Source organism: Gymnogyps californianus, chromosome 9 (assembly GCF_018139145.2).
Source record: "Gymnogyps californianus isolate 813 chromosome 9, ASM1813914v2, whole genome shotgun sequence".
Taxonomy (NCBI): domain Eukaryota; kingdom Metazoa; phylum Chordata; class Aves; order Accipitriformes; family Cathartidae; genus Gymnogyps; species Gymnogyps californianus.
In genome coordinates, this window is record NC_059479.1 from 2,049,608 (window position 1) to 2,068,811 (window position 19,204).

At 43.0% G+C, this 19,204-nt stretch overlaps 1 protein-coding gene across 2 annotated transcripts; it reads left to right on the plus strand.

Annotated features, from left to right (window-relative positions):
* The first annotated feature begins 2,447 nt into the window (after window positions 1-2,447).
* On the plus strand, window positions 2,448-15,860 carry LPAR4 (lysophosphatidic acid receptor 4). 2 transcript variants are annotated; one of them, XM_050901547.1, is made up of 2 exons: window positions 2,448-2,500; window positions 14,180-15,860. In XM_050901547.1, exon 2 carries the CDS (start codon window positions 14,333-14,335, stop codon window positions 15,377-15,379), a length of 1,047 nt encoding a protein of 348 aa, XP_050757504.1. In that variant the 5' UTR covers window positions 2,448-2,500; window positions 14,180-14,332; the 3' UTR covers window positions 15,380-15,860. The 2 variants fall into 2 exon arrangements, with proteins under 2 accessions (XP_050757504.1, XP_050757503.1); XM_050901546.1 differs by lacking the exon at window positions 2,448-2,500 and adding an exon at window positions 3,372-3,551.
* Window positions 15,861-19,204: the final 3,344 nt, after the last annotated feature.

Genomic DNA, 19,204 nt, shown 5'->3' on the forward strand with positions numbered 1-19,204 from the left:
CCTTTAAAATGCAATTTTGATTTGGTTTCTGCTCTTTGGCTCCTTTTGAGTGCTCGTAAGTGCCCTGGAGTAGGAACCTTGGCACAATGAAGCATCAATTGACTGAAAATAGTCAGTACGTTTGACAGCAGAAGAATTAAGCGTTAATCATCCGGAAATGCAATATGCTAGTATTCTGGGCAAAATTTTTCCTCAAATTCAGATATTCCTGCCTGGCTGAAATCAATGGAAATTTCATATGCCAGTCCAAACCCACTAGACCACTGACACAATAGACAACCAAAACCACAACAGAAGTATCGTATCAGTAGGGTTCCTATGCACAAGCAGAAAATCTGAGTACTGTAAACAGGGGGTAAAGCTTTTGCTTAAACGTGTTATGCCTTCTCAGCAGCCATGGTTTCCAATAAGATAACAGTCCAGTTTCCCTTGTTTTCCAAAATAACTAAAGATTATTGATGTACTGCCAATGTTTTAACAAGGAGAGCTCACTAAATCCCACCCTGTCCCAAGTCTAAGATGAACACCATGGGATCAGGGTGGGGACAGCAAATGAGTTGTGCGGAGAGGAGAGATGAAGAGCTGTGGAGTCTATTCATTGTTTTTCCATTTTAAAGAAAACACTTGCCTGTAACTGTAACCAAGAAGAGAGGCAGCCACCTCCTTTTTTTGTGTTTGGCAAATAAACCTGTGTTAAGGGTACTTTGTTGGAAATGTTTGTACTTTATTTATTTAAAAAAATATACAGAGTACATTGATGGCACAGCATTTGGACTATTTAAACTGGTGTGGAGAAGGGTAAAGGCCTATGTGTATTGCTTTGTGAAATGTGCCTTGCAGGCGAGCAGGAATATATTGCTCTGGGGACATTTGCTTTCTCATTAATACCAAAACCTTTTTATGTCCCATAGGGAAAAAGGTTGGGATTTTTTTTTTTTATGATCTCTAGAGACTGGAGAGTAGCATCATGGGTCAACCTAGAGATTCTACTTTTCCAGCTTCTAGTTTTGGCTATAGCTAGCAGAAAAAGATGCTCCGTTTTAAAGAAAAAACTCAAACAGGTGACTGAATAACCTGCTCACTAGGGATGCTTTTGAATTCAGTGGCAACCATGGATGGATATGAAGTTGGAACCGCTACGATGGTTTAGAAGGATGGACTCTATAAAGGGCAAAAAACCCATCCCCAGTCTCCTGTTAGGTTAGAGGTAATATTCTAAGGAGGAGTTCCTGAGAGCCCTTGAAGTTCACCACAGCTGAAGACTTTTGTTAGGAGTGTTTAATTAAACCAGTAACTCTAGAGAGAAAGCAAACATCCCAGATAGGTACAGCTGCCTGGTTAAATTCCAACAGCATCAAAGTTGGCACAATTGCCACATTCTGACTAAGTACTGTAAGAAGCACAGAAGTTTTGTTTTAAGATTTATGCTGTATTTAATCTTCAAGGAGTAATCAGTCTCCTCTCTAATGGGTTTGCCCAGTAACTGGTAGTTTTGAAGGCTGAAACACAAGATGTTAATCTGCAAAGGGTTTCAGTGTGCTCATTCTAATCTGTATCAGTACACCCAGCTTCAAACCATCCGAACTACACTTCTTTCCCTAAAAAGGGCGATTTCAAATGCAGAGGTGTTGTTTAATCCCTCCTCACTGAGAGCACTCACACCCGCATAAGAATGGGCCCCGGGGTGTGAAAAGCAGTTGCATTAAACCCGAGGGATCAGAATTTCCATGCAGCCAGCCTGAAAATGCCCACAAGCCATGAAGGGCCAAAGCTGATTTCTGTATGCGAGTTTAGTGGTGATACTGGTGGATTTTGCATCTTGAGCCTTCCCCTAGCCCGCATACTCACCCCCACGTTTGTACACGAGTGACAGTGATGGCCGATGTCTTTAGCCATCCCTTCACAATTTACCCAGATTGTCTGTCATCTTTACCAGCTAAAAAATGGGAAAATGGACCTTTGACTATTAGGAGCAGGAAACATCTGCACCTTCACCGTTTTCAATCCAAATCCACGCTCGTGTTTTCATAGGTTTTATTAAACCGTGAGCCCTCAGAGGATGAGGTTTTGCAGACTGGAGTTAGGCTGTTACATGAGATACTCAGGAAGTTATTTGCATCGACTGGATAAAAGCCTGTGGCAGCTGGGCATGCTGCAGAAGCGAGTCAGAGACCGCTGCATCAGCCACCAGCCCAAGGAATAACATTAGTTCCAGCTTCACAATGAGTTGTTTACTGGCCTTGGCTGCCTGTGGGAACAGCCAAGAAGAGCGGAGGAAAAGGAGAGACGAACACAATGTGAGCGAGACGCGTTAGGTGGGAGGCTGGGCTTTGAAAGCAGACTCAGGATTTCAAACCTATGGAACTGGAGAGGGCTGAAAAAGAAATAAAAGGGCACCAGCTGCTCCACAGCAGAAACAGGCTGAGGCAAATAAGCCGTCCGCTGCATTACTCCTGCTGCCAGAAGATCCTCTTCCCTAGCTGAAGGGCTGATATTAAAGGTAAGAGATAAAAATAAAAAGCTTTTAGCTAGTGGCTCTGCAGGAAGTCAGATTCACTGAAAGGCAGCAGCAGCTCTCAGGGTGAGCTACACAGGCAAAAGCAGCCACGCTTCCCTGGAGTATTTGTAATTATGTCCCTAAACATTTGAAAGCCTACAGGTTTTCCAGCAGGAACCCAGGGCTTTCAGAGCAAACTGCTGGGGGACAAGAGTCCAGACTGTTCTAGTCAGCTCCTTTGTGAAGTTTTAAAAGCAAAACCTCCAACCCCAACCTAAAACCCACCCCCTTTCCAAATCTGTTGAGAAAGATATTTTATTTTTACAGCCAGCTTTGCTTTGCAGCTTCCTAGTCTTACCCAATGCTTTCCCGATTCCCAGCTCCCCCCTTCTCCTCCTCACTTTTTTAATTGGAAGGAAAAACAATTACAGCCGTGCAAAGGAAAATCCGAGATTTAAACAGCTTTGCCCCTGCTCATTACCATCCCCGGCGCGGAGGCGCGGGCACCCTCTCGCAGGCTGTGTCCGCCAGCTAATTGCTCAGGAAATCCGCGTTACCCATTGTCGGGCTGTCCTTAAGCTGCTAATTCTGAACTGGGAGCTGCCTGGGCTGGGCAACGCTCGGGAAGGGAATACAGCCCCGCGAGAGGGACCCAGCAGAGACCCGGGCGCGGGGCGGGCTCAGGCACTAATAATACATCCCTGCCCAATGGAAAGCGTTTCCTATCGAGACCCCCAAGAGTTCCCCCTGCCCACAGACCCTGCCCAGACATTGGGCCCATTCTTGCGTCCCGTTTCCCAAGACATGATGGCTGCAGCGTTCAGCAGTTTTGTTTCCTCTCCGAACAAAGGAAGGCAGACAGCTGCCACTCGCTTTAGATTTTAAAGATGAACGGGTAAACTTTTAGAAAGGCGAGGGCGCAGATCTTCCGTGTGGGACTAACTCGGCTTGCGTTACACGCACACAAAAAGGATAAATGTGGGCTGTCAGGGAGGAATCGGGCTGAAATCTGCCGAGCTGCAGGCATGATCTCAGCCCCGGCCGCTCTGCCGTGGTAAGTTTCTATTTCCTCACTTTCTAACTCAACAGCAAAGCATCCAGATTTAATGTCAGCTCTGAAAAAAGGATTGTAGTGTTTTCTGAAATCTGAAGGCTCAGACAAATCTGTGGGATAAAACTAGCCGGGGATGGGCTCGAGTTGTACATTTCAATGGAGATTAGCAATGTTTTTTCTATACAGGCAGATCTCATTCCTCTTACTTGAGCTATGCTATGGTTGGGATGGGAGAGGCGAATGTTTCTGTTTAAAGTGAGAAAGATGATCTCTAAGTTTTTGGAAAGTAATTACTATGTGAGCTACTCCTCCAAACTGTTGCAGTGGAAATCGTTATAATTCACATTGTACTCTCATTGTGTCACTGCGGATGACAAGTTAAGGACTTTTCTGTCCCTGTTGTTTGTTTCAGATTTGTGAAAAATATCCCTTGGTTAGGGCTTTTTTTTTGTACTTGAAGTCAGTATCAAAAAGACACTTTAATATAAACTTAAGAAAGGGTTGTATATAAATGTGGCATAAACTTAGACTTTCAGCTTACAATGATACAAGCATTCAGCTTCATGTAATGTGAGATCTGGTTCCTACAAACTATATTAAAAATTAGGAAATAAGTTATATGTTTTATACTGCAAAACTTAAAAATTTTATTTATCGCTTTGGCTTTCATTTATGGCTAAAATCTACTCCTTTTAAGCTCAGTGGCAAAATTCCATGAGAAAAATTCAAATACAGCTCTAAGCAGACAGAAAAACTGGTGTCAGAAGTGAAATGAATGATGAACATACTTAATCTAAAGATGTAGCTGTTTGGAAGAAATAGGATTTAACACAACATAAGCCCACTGCAGGAGAATTTGCGAGAAAAGTTTGGGTTTTTTAATGACACTCCTTAATCTTTGTTTGAGAGGAGACAATTGTGTGTTTTTGTATTGCTCCCCTATATGAACAGAACAGTAAAACCCAGAGGATGGGAGGTGCAAAGTTCACAGGTCGGTGATAAGGATATTCCCCCCTCATAGCACTTTTCCATCTTCTTTCCCTTACTAGCATTCTGAAAGCTAAAATGAAACAGGCAGGAAGCCAACCTTGGTATTTTAGGGGCTTCAGAGCCTCTGAATTTTAAAAGAAAGTTCTGAAAAACATGGGAGGGAGGAAGGGAGGGGGAGGCTGAGCATACATTTCACTTTAATCCTTTGAGACTAAAAATGAGACTCCTCCTTAACTGGGGTTAGGTCAATTGATAAAAATCAGTGTCTTTCAAATTCTGGAGTTAGGAGCTCAGCTCAGCTCATACACAGACAGACAAACAGAACTAATGCCTGAACACAACTACCATTCACTTTCATTCAGAGTATTGTAATGAGACAAAAAAAATGTGAAAACCTGTGCCTCCCAGTTTTCTGAGAAGCAGCGATGGAAACATTCACTGTGCCTGAGCGCTGCAGCTTGTGCCGGAGAGAGGATGCACTCCCAGCTGTAAGATGGTTGCCCTCCTCCAGCCTGTGACCTCATGGCCGGAGCACAAGAGCAGGAGTTACAGCAATTTTACCCAAACCTTGGGCCAGGATCCTGGGGAAAAGGTGCACTGTAGGAGGGTATGTTACTTCTGGAACAGAGGGTGAGAGAAGATTGCTCCCTGGGGAGAGCACTACGTGGCAAAACAATTTGGGACTCAGTTATCATGGTACTGCCTTGGCACATACAGTATGGCCGCTTGCAGCCATATGTATTTACGCCAACGTTTGTGATGCATCTGTGCAGGCTGCAGCTAACTCTGGTTAAAGCATATTTGAGTGTCGGGGCTCTGTTTACCAATGTCCGAGTGTTGCTGGCCAGGTGTACACGGATGACGTGGTGGTCCCAGCCTGATGGCCCACGCAGTGCTCCAGGATCACAAATGAGACACTGGTGAGCCGTCCTGTCCGCGGGCTGGGGTGGGTGAGGAGGGCTCCTGGAGCACACATCCAGCCTCAACAGGTCTTTCCAGGTCAAGTGTGCGTGCAGAGACTCACTCTGCTCCTTCACACGTTGCTCCTCCTCCGTAAATAAGGATCCGATTTAGTCTCAGGGAAGGGGAGCCACCACCTTTCACAAAAGGCAAATTCTCTCCTTGAAAAGAGGAGCTCTTTATTCACGAAAACTGACAGCAGCTCTGCAAGACTTCCTCTAATGCACCATCTTCTCAGTTCAGTCCCATAAAAGGGGGTAAAGATCCACAGCGCTTTGGAGCCAAACTAGCCTTAGCTGACCCCAGCTGCAAGGAAAGTTTTCTGAATTATTTGTAAATGTTTGGTTTGGTTTTGTAGAAAAAGGAAAGTCTCTTTATCTTGGCAAGTGAAATTGAGGGACATTCATCAGTCCCTAAGCCCCGAGACATAGGTGCATGCTAGCAACAGAGTGCTTTCTCTGTACATAACATGTTCTCATGATATTTTGAGTACTTATTACGCCTATAAATAGACAGCCACAGCAGAAGCTCTTATTTTCATCTAGTAATAATCCCATTTTAATTTCTTGAACCTGCAGATAATGCACCATCTTTCACCCCAGCATGCGTTTGCTTTTACATGGTAAATGGAAATTACCATATTTAGCAGTAAAAGCAGCATCCCTTATACAATGTCAAAATGTCATTCCTCTTCTCTCATCTCATTATTAGAAATCTGATTTCTAAGGAACTTCACTACAGAAACATCACTCACTGGCTGAGATTTGATATTTTTGCACTGCGAAGTCATTTCTTATTTGTTTTAACACATTAGCGCAAATTTACCCTCTGTAGTTCTTACTGAAAAACAGCATAGCTGTGTGCTGTGCTTCCTCACACATCCTTTCATTATACACCACTGAATATTTTTCAAGACCTTAATGTTTTTCCCCAGAGGGGAGGTGAGGGAGATGACATGAAAACCCCAGTCATGCCTCCAAATTTCTTGCTGAGAAACATGCACCAAGGCGAACAGGGAGCCCAGCAGCTCCGGGAGGGAACCGTGCATCTCCAGCACTCAGAGGCCAGACCACCGGAGCAAATGAAACTAAGGCTGATGATACCCACCCAGTCCATACTGCTGTCAGAAGAAAGTTCTCAAACCTTCCCCTTTTCCCCCCAGAATAAAACAATTTGAGAGAACAAAGTCCTGTTTTATCGACTCCCTCCAGTAAATAAATGCAAGGCACAGATCCTTCAAGGTCCTGAGCACCGGAGCAGAGTACGGATTGCCTTCTGCCCTGCTGAAGGACTGTGCTCAGCACCCGCAAGGAAACCAGCTGCACCTCCTTGCACCCAGTTTAGCTTGCAAAAGCTGAAATAGGTGTTTGTGCTGTGGTGCTGGCAGCTGGATGGAAGCTTGTTGGTGCTAATGTATGCAAGGAAAAAAAAAAAGCCTATAATTTTTGGATAAACAGAGGTGAAAGTTCAGCTCTCCTGCTTCAGCAAAAAGACTGCAGAGGAACCAGCCCGGAGCCACGGCCCTGGGTGAGAGCGGTCAAACCAGGCTCGGGTGAAAGGAGGGCTTCATGCGGCTGCAGGCGCCTCGCGAGGAGCCAAGTAAAGGCAACAAGGAGCCAAAAAGCCAAGCAATCACCAAGGAACCACTGGAAATTGTGTCAGAGAAAGCAAAGAAAGGAAGCTTTTTGGGCAGGACGCTGACTGGAAAGCGTTTTGGAACCATAAGCAAATAAACCGAGTCCTGTTGTTGGATTCCCCAGTGGTTCAGGGAAACAGGACTCTCTTTTTTTTTTTTTTTTTTCCCCTTAACCACGCTTTGTAAATAAACAGGGCTACATCAAAGACACAGCTACCTCCATCACCAGTGTCTACTTCTGAGTGAAAACAACCTGTAAATCTTCAAGTGTTGGGTCAAACAGTGTAACTCTGCTTTTCATCAGTTCATCGTTATTTTCTTTGCATCTAAATCTTATTGGGATTTCCATTGAATCTAGCAATGCTATTATAAAGCGATCTCCTCTTAATGAGAGACCTGAGGGTCAAAAAAAGCAGCATTCCTACAGTCCTCCATCATCAGATTGAGGTTCCTTTGCAAGCAAAAAAGTCCCTCTTACAAGAGTAAAATAATGCAAACTTTGCTGGGAAGTTTGGAGTGAATTCCATCATTTCTGGGCTGTGGACCAGAGCCTCTGAAGGCCATAGTGGATGGGGAAGGCCAAAGCACGTCAAGGGTTAAAGGGGTGATGTAAATGGAGAGAGACATTCTCAGTGAAAACAAAAAGAGAGTCATGCCCTGAGGATCAGTGTCTGAATATGGGGTAAGTCAGTTCACTATTCTCTTCAGAAGGAAACATTTTAATTAGCTCAATACAAAACAGATACAGCACAGAGAAGTCACCATGAGCAGGAAATGCTTTGTAAGTCTCTGAGGACAGTTAGGAGACAACGGCAGTGCTGACCAATTAAAAAAAAAGGGGGGGGGGGGGGGGGGGGGGGGGGAGAAAAAAGGAGAGCGCCTTTAGGATTGGGTCTGATAGGCTCAGGTTTCCACTTCCCCGCTCCACCTTGGAGAAGAATTAAACTGGGGTCCTGCTGTAATTCGTTCGCTGACTTCCAGGCAACAGAAAGTAGCTGTTGAACTTGGAGGGTCTGCGAGGTTCCCGGAGAGCCAAAGCCACCCCAGGCAGGGAGGAAAGGAGTGGCCAGTGTGCTCCCACCTCGTCCCAGCGGGTCCCCGGGATCACTCTTGGCGGCTAAGCAAAGGGAAATGCCTCAAGGACTCCCACGTTTTGTTTTTCTTCTGTCAAAGAGGATTTGAAAAGTAGACAGTGAAACCTGAAATGATCACAAGTAAATTGGAATTTCACCTTCCCACCAGGTGCGGAAGACATTACACCCATGGCAAATACTGGGGAATGAAAGTACCGATGGTATTGAAGACCCTTGCACAATAAGTGTCAAAGCCATGAATAAGAGCCTTCCTGCCTGTCTTCTATGCTAATCATCAGAAAACGTCCCCCTTTTGCCCAGCATACCGGCTAGGCATTCACTCTGATAAAACGCAGGGAAGAATGGCTCTTTGAAGCTACAGAAACCTTTGCTGGACTTCAAAGTCACACTTCTGTCTATTTCTTTCCTACTGTTCTCAAATACATCACTTAGGATTAGTAAATGAAAGAGATTAAAGCATTTCTACTTTCCATCGCTTCATATAGTCAATAGTGCTTTGTTTACAGGCAGCTGCTTAGTTTCCCACTGTCTAATCCCACCCTTTCTCCTGCTCCTACCACACCAGGGAAGAAACATAGGCGAAGGTTACTGTGAAACTGCAAGAAGCTCTAGGGAGGATGGAGAGCTCACAGCAACTCGGCAAGCTGGTCGGTTTAAAAGCCAACCCCAAACTTGGTGTCCCAAGCCATTCCCCATCCCCAGCCATTTCCCTGCAGCAGCAGCCGGGTCCAGCAACGCCTGCTGTTGCCGGTACAGCTTTCCGTAAGCCCACGCTGCTGGCACTGGGAAAATGGAGTCAGCATCGCTGTGCAACACAGTTACTGCCCTGTTCGCCTCAAAAAGGGAAAAGCCAGCTACCAAATTCCCCCAAACTGGAGGTTTGTTCTTATAACTACTTTCAGTTAATGCTCTCAAAGTTCTTTGCAACCAAAAATAACTAGTGAAACTTTTATTGAAAAGCGAAAGTATTAGTAAGTGGAGAATCCATTGCAGGCACTGAGGTACTGCAAGAGTGGCAAAGCAGCGGGGAACTCAGCGGTGAGACGGTTTTGTTGGGTTTTCCATCGCTGCTTTGCTTTCTTTGAATTCACATTTTGTGGTTTTCAAGTGAACGTTTGTAAGCCTTTAGAAATGATAGTTTGGTGGTGTTACGATTGCTCATTAGCACTGCCATAGAATTGTCAGAAATGCTTACTTTTTCAGGTAGAAGTTGTTCCTTGTTTATCTATTAAGCCCATATTCAAACAGTTGCAGCATATCGCACCTTACCTATAGTACTCATACCAGTCTGGAAGAATCCAAGTCCTATAGCCTTATGCAGAATTATCATCTATGCAAAAATCTTCCAAAAAACCAAGCAACTCCCCCCCCAACCCAACAAAACCTTTTTTGAGCCTTCTGCATAATTAAAGTGAAATGAAGGACAGAAATAAAACCCAAGAAACTGAAGAAATGATAGAGTCTGTGGTTGTGAAGCCATAACCCTGGGCTGAGTGGTGGGAGTGAGTTACACATCATACGATCATTGTACCAACTGGGTGAGTAACAGGGAAGTGAAAACCCTCTAATGAATGTAGTTCTTGTCAAGAGAAGGCATAAAGCACATGCTGTGCCCAAAGAAAATACTGATTTATTTCCAAGGTCAGGGTCTGAGACTATATCAAAACACAACAAGTGCTGCCATAACCTAGAGACATTTCTGGACAAAACCCAGAGAACAGTGCCCCCCCCACCCCCCCAAAAAAAAAACCCCAACCAGGATCCCCACCCTTTGATCCGTCAGTTTTTGGCTTCTGTACCTATAAAACCTTTGTCTCACAAGATTTAGAGATAACCTGAGTACACATAGTGATAATCTAGAAAGAGATCCTTCAGATTTGAAAGGTTTTCACATTTGGTCTGTATCAGACCTCACAAGAAAAGGCTTTGCAGTGTTCAGTTATTTAAATGAACACACAGAGGATGTCCTGCATGTTCAGACTGATAAAGTTACATTCACCTTACATCTCGTATGTGCAAAAGAAAATGTGAAGATGCAAAAATGTCAGTCCCAAACTTCACACTGTTTTTTCTGACCTCAATTTGATGGGCTTGTGGAGAATGGGATATGTACGAAGCAGAAAGAATGGGCTTAATGGAATCACAGAATCCGATTTTAAAGTGTGCTTTTTACCTGCAGTAATTTTCTGTACTAACAAATGGTTGATCTGAATTCAGCTGCAAGCTGGCTGTTGCGAAGTTTTCTTGGGGTGCCAGGAGGAGGAAATAAAAGAATTGTAAACAGGATACTCGTGCACCGTAGGAAGTAATACGTAGAGGTTTTCCTTTATTTTCAGTACATGGAAGATGGCGGATATCTCTACAATAAAAGGCAAATGGGAACAAACCCTGTCAGCTATGCTGATGAACCCCGCTTCATAACTGTGAGAATAACAGGGTTACGTGAGTAAGCGACAGCTGCTGTAGGTTTGCTTGTACCATCCCCGCTACGAGAGAGAATATTCTCAATATTATTACATTAAACAGGCTGTATATTCTGTTATGGTACCACTTCTGACAACAGCTAGGTACATTCCTCCCCTCATGTACTGCCCCCCATTTTAGATACAGGATTTAAAGTTTTGGCCTGCCTGAAACACAGAATGGTAAACTGGTTTTCTTTATATTCACTTAACTCAGCATTTTAAAATGTATTGCTCCTTTTTTTTCCCCAGCAAGGCAACAGCAGTGGTGAACGTGGTGTACATGAAGAGCATCCTACTGCTTTAATCCTTAGTGAAAAGGAAGGAAAGTGAATTTTACATTCAGAAAACTAAATCTGTAGACTCGTGCTGCAGAATTTAAAGCACATGGCTGAGTTTCAAAGCAACTTGTCAGCTTGTTTAAACACCTCAGCATTAGATAGGTAAACAACACAGGCCTGTATTTTAAAGACCATAACTTAGCTAGACAATTGCTGGCAGGCAATTCCCATAGACTTATACGCCAGAAAAACTGGTATTTGACCTTGTGGCTGTCTGATGCAGAGCAGGGAAAAAAGACTCAAGTGATCGAGCATCTTTTCTCCTGTGTAACGAGTATCTGGGTCAGGCTGCTGGCAACGACCACTTGTGTCAGTAGTAAAGGTAAGCTTTTCAAAGCCGCCTTTCAAACCTGCTGCATCAGGCTGTGTTTTGAGGAACAGCCAAAATCCTGGACTGTGTGCACAGATTGGAAAGTAGGGTTTCCATCGACCTCCCAGGCACATGGCTATGTAAGGTTTCGAAGGACACCCAATCCCTCTCAAACCTCCCCAGTTAGGACCCAGACATGAAGCCTAGACCAGGAGAGTCTGGCACACCTGGTTTTTACACACTGCAGAAGAAAAGGATCTACTTATGGAGGTTACGTTTCAGTATAAACAAAAATTGCTGCTGATGGAGATAACATGCAGTCTCTTTCTTTGCTGAAAGGGAGTTACAAGCCAAGAATGTAATGCATTAGGCTGAGGGCTAAGCTAAGGAGGCACAGCTATTCCTGTTGGAGCTCATGTGCGCTTTTGAGTCTAAGTTCTTGCTTAAAGGCATTTCAACTCCAAGGCGAGACCTTCGCTTATTTAGATTACCACGTACTCAAAGAAAGAGCACCTTTGAGATTTTACTACTACCCTTTTCATAAGTTCAAGTGTTTGGTATCTTTTTTAGGTCTTTTCACAATAAAGTTCATTTAGCCATGAATTTAGTAGGAAAAACACTGAGATGAGTGCAAAAGCACAAAGGGGTGCAAGGAACATTTTGCTCCCCTACACAGCCTGTTCCCTACTCTGCCCGTCTGTCCCCAAAGCCCACTACAGTTTGCATAATGAAGTGCCTGCTTACACGTGCTGTAGAGAAAGCCCCAATGTGGGATTGGTCTCCTCCGTCCTTTCAATCAACAGCAATCAGATCAGGGCATATCTACTTCTAGTTTGAACATTTGCTAATGCGGGTATCATTGCAAATGTGTAACTCAAAATGCAAATAAACCAAAGGAAGAATTTACTAAATTGGGTGAAGAGCATGTTCCAAAGCCATTTACAAAAATCACAGAGAATTCCGGTAGTTCAAGGCGTGCACAGCAAACACAGCAGAACAGCAAGCCAGCACAAAGCACCACTTCGCTGCCCCGGTCCTGACACTGCCCCGGCCTGCAGAGAGCATGAACTCTCCCCGACAAGAAAGACCTAACAGTTCCAAGTCATCTTTTGGGATGTCAAAAGGTTCAAGTCATTTGAAAGTCATCTTTCTGAGAAGCGAGATCTGGGGATCCTCCCTTCCTGCTATTTTGCTTTATGTCCAGCCAATCTATAAGGTGCAAAGGCGAGGTGCTGCCTGCTCTCCAGGTCACAACGTTGTTTTTTGTAAAGCCTGCAGTTGTCCAGGCACTCCCAGGTGAGGGCAGAACTTGCACCTTCCATCTGGCAAAGCTGTGGCTATTACATCTTTCTCAACACTTGACATTTTACCAGCTGACTCACTGACAGCCTGCGTGCAAGAGCAATTGTCAGCATGAGCTTTTCCAGTAGGAAAACATATGGAAAACATTTGATTTTAATCAGTTTGCATCCCAAATTGTCCTGATTCCATGCTTTCTTCCCCAGTTTATTTGTTTATATGTTGCCATTTCAACCTTTAACACGACTCAGTTACATGTTTGCTGTTGAAACTACGTAGTCAGACAATCACTTTCTGGAAAGGATCCTACTCTTCACAAGGGTTTCATCTCTCTAAATTACTCCCTAGTTGTAGCTACTAAGATGTTTCTTATATTACAAGAAGATTACAAACTTTGTTTCTTATTTGGTTTGCTGTAGTTTACAAGGCAAAGGTCCTTCCCTTGATTATCCAACTTTGCTCCACATTTCCAAGATGTACCAACTGCCATGCCCACGTTCCAACTCGCAAACCCTCCTCGCTCCAATGAGGGAGACTTTCCAACTGCTTATCCTCACAGGCCTTAAAAACGACACTTAGAATAGCAATAAGAGAACATCAAGACAGTTCAGAAAGCACCTATTTGCAACAAACAGCATGCTTGCTTCAACTCTAGAATTCTCTAAAGCTTGCTGAATTGGGACAAAGTCTTACAAGAGTGTAGTTTATGAGATTTCCCAAATTTCAGGTTCTGAACCTTGACAAAGAGTAGAAATGAAATGAAGCTGCCGGTACAGCTTAGAGGAGTCCTTTTGGCAAAGCATTTTACATTTGCAAAAAAAGTCCTTTTGAAAGTAATACCATTTTTTGCAGAAATTAAGGAAAAAAAAGTGCAACATTTTCCAGAAGTGGCAAGCATAACTTTGGAAAGTATTTTTGAAAAACATTTCTGAAATACAACGTTTCAGTTTTTCACTTTGAAAAATGTGTAAGGATGCTCCTATTTTCAAGTAGAAAAAAGGCAAAGCAGTACTTTGTTAACACAAGTTTGGGGTTTTTTAATACTTTTGCATCAAAAGAGGTTGAAAAACCATAGAACTTTCATTTCTGCACAGTTAAAAGCAAACACTAAAACTTTCAGCTTCTTTCTCCTCACGTTACAAGTTTAGGTGAACATTTCAGACTGATTCTATACCTGGGCAATATCGTGGGCCCATGATTTAATTTCTTTCCAAACACACTGGGCCAATTCCATCTCAAATTTTAAAGAAAAACTTTTCCAAGCGGAAAGTTGGAATTAGCGATCACTCTCCTTCCAATAGGAGGATGAGGGAGCGATGGGGGAAGGAAAGGAAAGGCTGAGTACAGTAACCACTGTGTTCAACTTTGAAAAATCCCAATAATAGTGGAATTTAGAAAGACTACCTTGAAAACTAATTACTGGTCTTGTTCGCACATCCAGTCGTTTGGAAAGGACAGAGTACGTGTTCTCTTGCACAGCCACTTTACATGATAGCAGGTTGCAAGACTGATGGCATCTATTTCTCTCTCCTTTAGGATGAAAGGATTCGTGACGGAGACGTGGTAGCAAGGTGTCAAGCAACCTTCCTGGAATGTGTTTCTTCAGGAAGAGAAGAGATCACTGCCTTATTTTATGGATGTCACTGAAGTAGACTTTGAAGTTCTTTGGAAGCACGTCACAAACTTGGCATGGGAAACCACAGCAACAATCATACCTGTTTGACAGATGATTCCTTTAAGTACAACTTGTACGGAGCCGTGTACAGCGTGGTCTTCATCCTTGGTTTGATTACTAACTGCGCCTCCCTCTTTGTTTTCTGCTTTCGGATGAAAATGCGAAGCGAAACAGCCATTTTCATGACAAACCTGGCCGTTTCAGATTTGCTTTTTGTGTTCACTTTGCCTTTTAAAATTTTTTATAATTTCAACAGGCATTGGCCTTTTGGAGATAGCCTGTGCAAGATTTCTGGTACAGCATTTCTCACTAACATCTACGGGAGCATGCTGTTCCTCACCTGCATTAGTGTTGACCGCTTCCTTGCTATCGTCTATCCATTCCGATCTCGCACCATTAGGACCAGGAGAAATTCTGCCATAGTCTGTGCTGGTGTTTGGATACTGGTCCTCAGCGGTGGAATTTCAGCTTCATTGTTCTCCACAACTAACATTTCCAACACCAGCACAACCTGTTTCGAAGGTTTTTCCAAACGTATCTGGAAAACCTATCTGTCTAAGATCACTATATTTATTGAAGTGGTAGGGTTCATAATTCCTTTGCTACTCAACCTTACATGCTCTTCTTTAGTTCTCAGGACTCTCCGGAAACCTGCCACCTTGTCTCAGATTGGGACAAACAAGGAGAAAGTATTGAAAATGATCATTGTGCACGTGGCCATTTTTGTCGTGTGCTTTGTGCCTTACAATTCCATACTCTTCTTGTATGCTCTTGTGCGGTCCCAAGCGATAGCAAATTGCTCCTTGGAGAGGTTTGCGAGGACAATGTACCCAATCACGTTGTGCATTGCAACAATGAACTGCTGCTTTGACCCGTTCATCTATTACTTTACGTCAGAATCCTTCCAGAAGTCTTTCAACATAAAAACCCAGATAAAAATGGATTCTCTTTTCAAGACTGAGACACCTCTAACAAAGACTGCGCTACCAGCACCACAGGATGAAATAAGTGACCAGGCTATTACAAATGGAGGAGACCCAACATCTGAATCACATTTCTAGCAAGATGTTTACACATGGAGTTATCCCCCATTAACTTTTGATTAGCACCATGTGTGAAATAGTTGTTTCAGAATATGTGGGTTCACACATGGTGTTGAGGAAGAAAAGTTGCTGGGGGAAAACTACATAGGTAGACAAATCCTTACACTGGGATGGTCCCATCAGATGCAACAGGTGAATATGAAATATAAAAATCCCAATGGATCTCCCTTTGGAGATTATGGATAGGTAACAACGTATGCACCAACTAAGGAGGGAACAGAACAGCTTCTTTAATCAGAAGATGCCAACATTTGGCATTTTTTCCCCCGGCAGTTGACATGGGACCAGTTGGGAAATAGAAAATCTAATTTTCTTAGAGATATCTGCCAATATTTCATGCCTTCTGGAGACGCATCATCATATGGTAACTCAATAACTTCACACAGTATGTATGTTTGCTTAAAAAGGCATAATAAAAGCTTTTGGCTTTTCCTTATTTCACTGCAAGAGTATACATCCTGGTTTTACTAGATACAGGCATGCTGAATTTATTGTATGGAGAGGTTTGAAGTGTAAATAATTGTTTTGAGAGTAGGCAAAACAGTTGCTTGGTGATAGAAGAGAAAAAATATTAAGAGAAAAGAATAATTAATAATGCAGTTTTGAAATAAGTTTCATTTCTGTCAGATTAAGCTGTCTTTTAATTTATTTTAAATGCCACCTCGAGGGAGAAGTAAAAAGCTCATTACTGCTCTGTTGCACCTGGGCTTTTATGTCCCGGGAGATTGTACGTGACTCTTTCTGGTAAGGGCTAGGCTCTAAAGTCAGCTGAAAGAAAGGGCCTGAAATCCCAGAGTTCTGGCAAGGGCAAGTCTCTTCTATGGCAACTGAGGGCAGCTGAAGGGCTGAAGAACCACCGAGTGCTGACCTTACTGAAGAGCTTGTTTGGATAGAGACAATCGGTGTCAGAGCATCCAATTAAGAGAAGATCTTGTATGTGATTGCTTGCTGGTTTTTGCTATACAGTCAACTAATTAAACTAGAGGGTCTCAAAGTAACTCCAAGAGAAGAGTAAGTAAAACGAGTTAGCCACACTCTTAGTCAGTTACAGCAATGTTTTCTTGTTTTTCAATTAATTTATTACATATCCTGCATTCCCTTTTATAGATATAGATTATAGAAATATATGGAAAGTTACCTATCTGTATGTCATTGCATTTTACTAGATGGTTCATTTCTCCAGCCATTGTTTCATATTTGAAGCTATACTGACCTTAACAGGCCAATCCATTCTTAAGTGTAAGACACGTAAATGAGGAAAACAATTTAACTTGAAAAACTATGAAGTTACGACTTGTTAGATCAGTACTCTACATTTTCCACAGTACAGCATAAAGCTACTTTCTAGGACTATGTTGCCAAAAAAAAGACAGACAAAATATTAATTGAACAGATGTTTTCCACTCAAATATTTATCTTAAGTCTCTCAGATCAAGCCTCGTGAGATACTGAGAGCTACACATCAAATGTGACTACTACTTAAAGCAATCAGAGATTTTTAAAATGTGAAAAGAATTCAGCTGCAAAAAATGTTAATGCTTTGAAGGGAATATTTATTTAGCACTACATTCACTTTGAATAAAAAAGTCAGTTGCTTACCAAGGCTAAGACAGACCCCAGAGGTCATTCTATTTTAGCCCTAAAATGACTGTCGCTTATCTAGTGCCCCTGGCTTTTGGCTCTTACTGCAGAAAAGTATGTGATCAACTCAGTATATGCAGAGAGTATGAGAGCAGCCAAACTATTCTCTCTCAGCTTTAAGTTACAGCTATATTTACTAGAAACTTGCACACAAGACAGCTTGGGAGATTTTTGCTGTATATTAAACCCTCAGACAACACCACTTGGGAGCAGAAACAAAACGTGAAAACAAGGACAGATCGTTCAAACTAGTTGGAGGAATGAGGTAGATGTGGCAGGACAGGGGCACGGTCAATTACAGTGAATTTGTCAGCAGCTGGGAAAAGTTTGCCTCAAACAGAAGCAATGAGCTGTGTTTCAAGAAGCAACAGTATTTGCCATTTAACCATATGCAAAGCAAAAGCCAGTGCCATGCTCCTTTCCTTCCTGTGCAGGCCTGAACCGAACTGTTTAGAGGGCTTTTTAAAATTCATATTTCCTTTGGCTGATGAGCCTGTTTCAACACTTGCCATAAAATGTATATATTTCAGAGAAGCTGTTTCCATAACTTCAGATCAAAATGCAAAGTGAGGCAAGAGGGATTTTACAGGCTTTGATACAGGCAGGGTTTTCCGTATGCACCAAACTGTCCTTTACCCTGCAGTGCTGTCAAGTGAAGAGGAGGGGATTGTGACACCATCAACAGCTCTGACACGTCCCAGGCTGTGTGAAAGAGGTGGGGCACCCCCGTTCCACTGCCCTACCATTAACTGGTGGTTAAAAATTGTACTTTATGAGCAAAGAGCTCCGTTTTTAGGAATGGGAGAGAGAAGGAATGAGAGTGGGAAGGATTCACTAGAAAGCTGAGGGTGCATTTAAAACCGCCTTCCTATTTGCAAGAAAAACATACGGTACATGAGTAAGTGCTCTTCTCCGAGGCAAAAACCCTTATTATTTCAGTTTTACAAAGAGAGATGAAAAAGTTATTTACATGCCAGCTTCCTCTCAATGGGCAACATAACTGTCAGCCTGTAAATCTTAAAGCTGCTTCTTTCCACTTGCAAGCAAGAAGCAGAAAGATGAGATTCCTGAGTTACGTGGGGTTTGGGAGCTTCGTGGGACAGGGCTGTTCTCATGCACGGTGGCTGCTCAGCCGCTCTGGGGTGAACGAGAGCAGAATTTGGCCCAGCACCTCAGAGCTGACAGCAGAGGAATATCTCATTTGCAAGAATCCTGGAAGACCTTCTGCTCTGTGCTCTGCAGACCTTCCTCTAGTTAAATCCAACGGAAGAAAAAGAAAAAATCTAGTCTAGAAACCACTGTCTAGGCTTCTTAAGGAAATGTTAAAAGAGAAGGGGGGGGAAAAGAACTGCGTGTGACTGGACAACCTCCAGGCTGTACGTACATAGCTTAACTGTAATCTGAGCATAATGGGTGTCTTTTTCTAAGCGAAACTAGTGCCAATGCTTACAAATTTCTGTTTGCAGTTTTATGGGGCAAGAGCTGTGGTCGATATTCTCACATAAAATGTAATACTATCATCATGTGCCAAAATGCTAACTGAAAAGACTCATTATTTTGTAATTTAATACCTTATAAATTATATGGAGATCATATGTTGACTGACACTCACATCTGGTAGGATAGTTCTTGACTAATCTTTTTTTCTAGGTCAGGTATACCAAGTAAATGCTCTATGGTTTGTGTATAAATAACCAATTATGCATTCAGAGAGAGGAAAAGTAATTTTTCAGGTGTTGGTAAAGCTAAGCTGGAAGGAGCAATGGTGGTAAAAGTGGATTCACAGGTTTTCTGGCTGAGGTGCAGCTGAGCGTTCCTTCTCCCCTGTCTGACAAAGGGCTATTGTCAGCAAATGGCACACACCAGAACTATGAGTTTTAAAGCAAAAATCAAATTAACTAGAAGTCGATGCCTTTATCTAGCTGAAGCTGAGAGACAGCACCCAGCAATCCTCTTGGATGCTAAACATACAGCATTAATCAAGGATTTCATTGCTCCCAGCCAGCTCACTTTTCCTGTTCCCCAGTCCTCCATACATGATTCATTCACTATAAGCTCACCACAAGCTTTGCAACTCATTGCCCTGCTGGAAAGCTGAAGCTCTGAAAGGCGACATGAAAACCTCTTTGCCCAAACTCACCT